This window comes from Octodon degus, unplaced genomic scaffold, assembly GCF_000260255.1.
Source record: "Octodon degus isolate 3935 unplaced genomic scaffold, OctDeg1.0 scaffold00095, whole genome shotgun sequence".
Taxonomy (NCBI): domain Eukaryota; kingdom Metazoa; phylum Chordata; class Mammalia; order Rodentia; family Octodontidae; genus Octodon; species Octodon degus.
Window position 1 is genome coordinate 5,980,635 of NW_004524671.1, and position 4,682 is coordinate 5,985,316.

Consider the following 4,682-nt stretch of genomic DNA (forward strand, 5'->3'; position numbering starts at 1 on the left):
AAAATTTAACAAATTTTTTAAATCCTTTCAGCTAACACAGAGAAAAGGCAGAAAAAAATGACATAGGCAGTTTGGAAAGGCTGAAGTAAAAAATGTATTTACTGATTACAACTGTTTATATCTATAAAACTGTGTCATCAATCAGAACAAATGAATCCAATAAGGTTTTACAATACAAGTGATTATAAAAATGAAATGTATTTATAAATGATGGTAGTGGAAAAGCAGAAATTAAAATTTAAAATGTAAGCCAATTTTATGAAAGATTTTGATAAAGATAGATTCTAAAATAAGAAAATAGAAAGGACCCATAAGTGTCAAAAACATAGACTTGTAATGGGCTGGGGAGATGGCTCAGTAGAATAAGTGCCTGCCTAGCAAGCACGAGGGCCTGAGTTTAATTCCTGATTCCGAAAAAAAAAAAATAAAATAAATAAAATAAAAATAAAATAAATCACAGGGCAGTGCCAAATGATGCTCAGGACCCTGTATGTAAAAGCATAGACTTATAACACCTAATTTCAAGATTTATATTAAGGTAGTAATCAAGACTGTGTAATGCTGACATAAAGATAAATAGATCACTGGGGATATGTATCAGTGGCATAAGCACCTGCTTGGCAAATGCAATGTCCTAAGTTTGATTCTCGGTACCAAAAAAAAAAAAAAAAAAAAAAAAAGGATAAATGGATGAATGAAGCAAAATAGAGCCCAGAAAAAAAATCAGTATATACAGTAAATTAATTTTTGACAAAAATGTTAAGGCAATTCAATAGGACAAAGATAATATGTGTTCAGACAATTGGATAGCCAATACATAAAACACTAAACCTCAAGCTTTACTTCTCAATATATACAAAAACTCAATCCACATGGAAATATGATACCTCCATATAATAGATAAATTATTTAGCTTTCAATAAATATACATGGCTGCAAATAACAATGCAGAAACTGTCACAAAATTTTGCTGAGTGAAACTAGCCAAATTCTATTCGGTATTCCAATACAATTATATAAAATGCAAGACTATGTACCTAACACACATTGAGCGCAGGTCAGTAGATGTGTAGCAATGGGGAAGTTGGGAGAATGGAGGGTTTTTGAGCAATATATTTGTCACCTTGAATATTTTGAAGGTTCATAATTGTGTCATTGTCAAACATCTGTAGTTTATTGTACGTTCAAAAAATCCTACCACAAGGACATATATGTGCATTTTATTAGAGAAAAAATAACGTGCAAAAATATTTTTAAAATAGTCCTATGAAAACTGTGCTCAGCGTACTGAATGGGATTCCCCCACCCAGTCGTATTACAGCAATGTAATTACTCGCTCTGAGATTTCCCTTTCTGAGTATTTGTTGTTTTTTATTAAAGTTTGCACTGTTTTGATAATAATGTATTTTTAAAGTTTTTATTAGTTCCAGATTCGCTAAGATCTCTCCAAAAATCAAACATTTCATACCTGCACAGGTGAGCGGATTGTTATTTTCTTACTTCCTTCCACTGCATCAATTTGACAAACAATAGATCTTTCAACTCCAGATTCTCTGTGTCTTACAGTATACAGACGTCGTCCCACTTTTGTTAAAGGAATTTTATCAGCAGTAGAATGGTTAACAGGTGCTAAATTAAAAACATATGTTGAAAATTTTTATAATTCACTATATATTTATTTTAGGAATACGGTAAAAACACTAAACATACTGATTATCTTAAACTTTAGGTCACTGAAGTCTTTGGATGTAGCCCATACCAAGGGATACTTTAACTAGACATCACTTACTGGAAAAAAAAAAAAAAAGAAGACACCACTTATTTCCACAGCACTGACATTTTTAACTGGGAAAAAAAAAATTCAGGACTTTAACCTAAAATACCAAATTGTTTAAATCAACTGAGTAATGAGAATTATAAAATTCAAAACCAATAATCTTTGGTTTGCTGTCACAATTACCAGACCCTAATATTTTCACACATTAGCAAACACCAACATAACTATTCCTCAGTTTTTAACTTTTCTAACTACCTGTTTCACTTTTTAGATACAACTCAGATTTGATTAAACAACTTTTGAATATATATTCCTATTAGAGACATTATATTTGGAGTAAAATTACTTCCTTGGATAAATTTTATTCCTACATCCATATAAAACAAAGAAAAATGAAAAAACAAATAGACATAATATTGATAAAAAGAACACTGGCAATGTGTTTCAATACCTAAAACACCTGCCATGCTTGATATTCTGATGAGGAGAACTAGCTATGTTATAACAGCCTGCCTCCCTATTCCTGGGTAAGCTTTAAATAATACTCCTTGCCTTGGTAATTACTTAAATGTCAGACTATCAGAATGTCCTACTGGTGAGAATTTGGGTTATTTCAATTCATAATGGCTAGAAGTTATGATAATTTAAGAATGTATATACTTTCACCTTCCATAAAAATGAAAACTTGTGGGTCAGAAAAGATAAAGAACTTGTGCCTCAGTAGGCCAAACATTAAAAAAAAAATTACACATCTCAAAACCATTTGTTTGCATGAATCCAAACTTTTGCGAATTCATTCATCTATAAAATTGGTCAAATATGTTCCATGAGCGTGTTTATGATGCTATAAAAGCTTGGAAGGTCTAGTATTTTTCTTTCCCATAGCAGCATGCTCTAATGTAAGAGATTAGAAGTAAAAATGTGGGATACAAACAGTGACAAAAGGAATTAAGGCACTGCAAAAGAAAAAAAGGTTCCTAAACCTATTACAAAAGAAATGTAAGAGCAAAACAAACTAATAAACTGTAAAATACTACAAATGTAATATGGTATACAAAATGTAATGAAAACAAAACTTCCAAAGGAAATATATCACTTACTAAGAAGAATGAAGAAGAGTTTGCTGCTTAAACTGGTCATTGCACTGAAATGATCGTTGTCCTTAGTTCCTACATAATCCATACTTAAACTCTCTTCATTTTTCAATGTATATGATTTTGCCATAGGAACACTGAGTACATTAAAAGCATCACTTGGTGAAACTGATATAGTAACTCCAAGAGAATTCAAAATTATAAATGGTGCTAGATCCCTTATGAAGACAGTTGAAGATCCAGTAGCAGCTTCTGTAAATGCCTAATAAAGAAGAGTTTCCTTAAACACATGAGGAAAATGAAATGATATGCAGAACATTAAGGGGTGTGAGACAACTACGTTAGTGATGAATTTAATAAAATCGTCAACATAAATGTAGTATCTCGACATTTAAAGTTTCACATTTCTTACCTTGACTAAATTATTTAACATTACAAGGCCACATTTGGATAATGTAATGTTTAATTGATCTTTTGAATAGAAACTGATGACAGTTTTATACTCTGGCACTTTGTAGTTTTCTTCTTCAGTATCTGACTCAACAATGGCCTTTTTGGGTTTCTTTTTCATCTAAAATTATAAATTATATAAGAATTTGTATCTAGGAGCACAAAATCACTCATTCTGCACAGTAAACAAAACAAACTTTAGCTAAATTATTGGAGAAAACATTTAAATGTTATGTTTCATGTCTCTACCAGATATGCCAACTGAGGTCACAAAGGACAGGGAGGAACAGTATTGCATTAGAAAATAATTCTCATCCTCAGTGATATGCCAAGCACAATTTAGGAAAAAATATCTAAAATCAAAGTTTATGTAGCATTTGAATGTAAACTGAAAGCACATATTTCACAGTGAGATACAGTGTCATTTGGTCATGCTAATAAAAACCAGACACCTAAGTACTTAGAAAGGCAGACAAAAGTGGCAAAATATTATGAACACAGGACTTAGGAATTTAAAATTAATAAATTCACTGCACATGTATAGTAAAAAGCATCAAAACAAATTCTTCTTCTAAATTCATCTATAATATTTAGAAAATTAAATTACCTACTACAGTAAGGTACACATGCTAAACTAGGGACTTCTGTTGTAACTTTAAGCCCGTGAAAATTTTCAGGTTGAGTAAATCATTCTTAGGCAGAATCCATGCTGGTAATTCTGTAATCTCTTGCTTTAGAAGCAAGACTTTCACTTGAAGGCTCTGGGTCTTATAATTACATAAATTCATAATACATTTCAAGCAAATAATACACCTTCTAGATAGTCCTTTCACAGGACGAAGAAAAATAAGGATAAACTGCAACCTACCAAATGATACATGCTAATACGACATAACATAATATAGTATCTAAGAGTAGAGACTGCAATTGAATTTACACTTTACCTCTTCCACTATGTAGCTATTATTGTACCATATTTCTTTAGGAAAATCCATCAAACTCTGGTGTTATTTCCATTTTACATTCAAGTGTAGATAAATTATATCCTTCAGGGTTATTGTAAAGGTTACAGCAAAGCTACACTATTCAAAACAATGTCTAGTCCATAATTAACGTTATAGAATTATCTGTATAGGTTAGGTAGCACTGGCCTTGGATTTCCAAACTATAATATGCAGCAGAGGTCAAATATGGAACCACATATGGAAGACTGACAATGAGAAAACTTCCGCACTGTGAGTAAAACTAAAGTGTCTAATGTGACAGGTTTTTTTTTTTTTTTTTTTTTAATTTCAATATTTCAGCCATCAGTACTTTGATAGATACCGGTAAAGAAGTTATACATGCACAAAGGTAAAATC

The 4,682-nt window shown here is 31.3% G+C and overlaps 1 protein-coding gene across 1 annotated transcript in view; it reads right to left on the bottom strand.

The window, feature by feature from the left end:
- The window catches only part of Vps13a (vacuolar protein sorting 13 homolog A), a 241,039-nt gene that overhangs the window by 86,058 nt on the left and 150,299 nt on the right, over positions 1-4,682 (bottom strand). The window contains exons 41-43 of the mRNA XM_023722991.1: positions 3,284-3,442; positions 2,878-3,133; positions 1,469-1,629 (exon numbers count right to left, since the gene is read on the bottom strand). Of these exons, the coding sequence (XP_023578759.1) occupies positions 1,469-1,629; positions 2,878-3,133; positions 3,284-3,442 (576 nt within the window). The remainder of the gene's footprint in view (positions 1-1,468; positions 1,630-2,877; positions 3,134-3,283; positions 3,443-4,682) is intronic.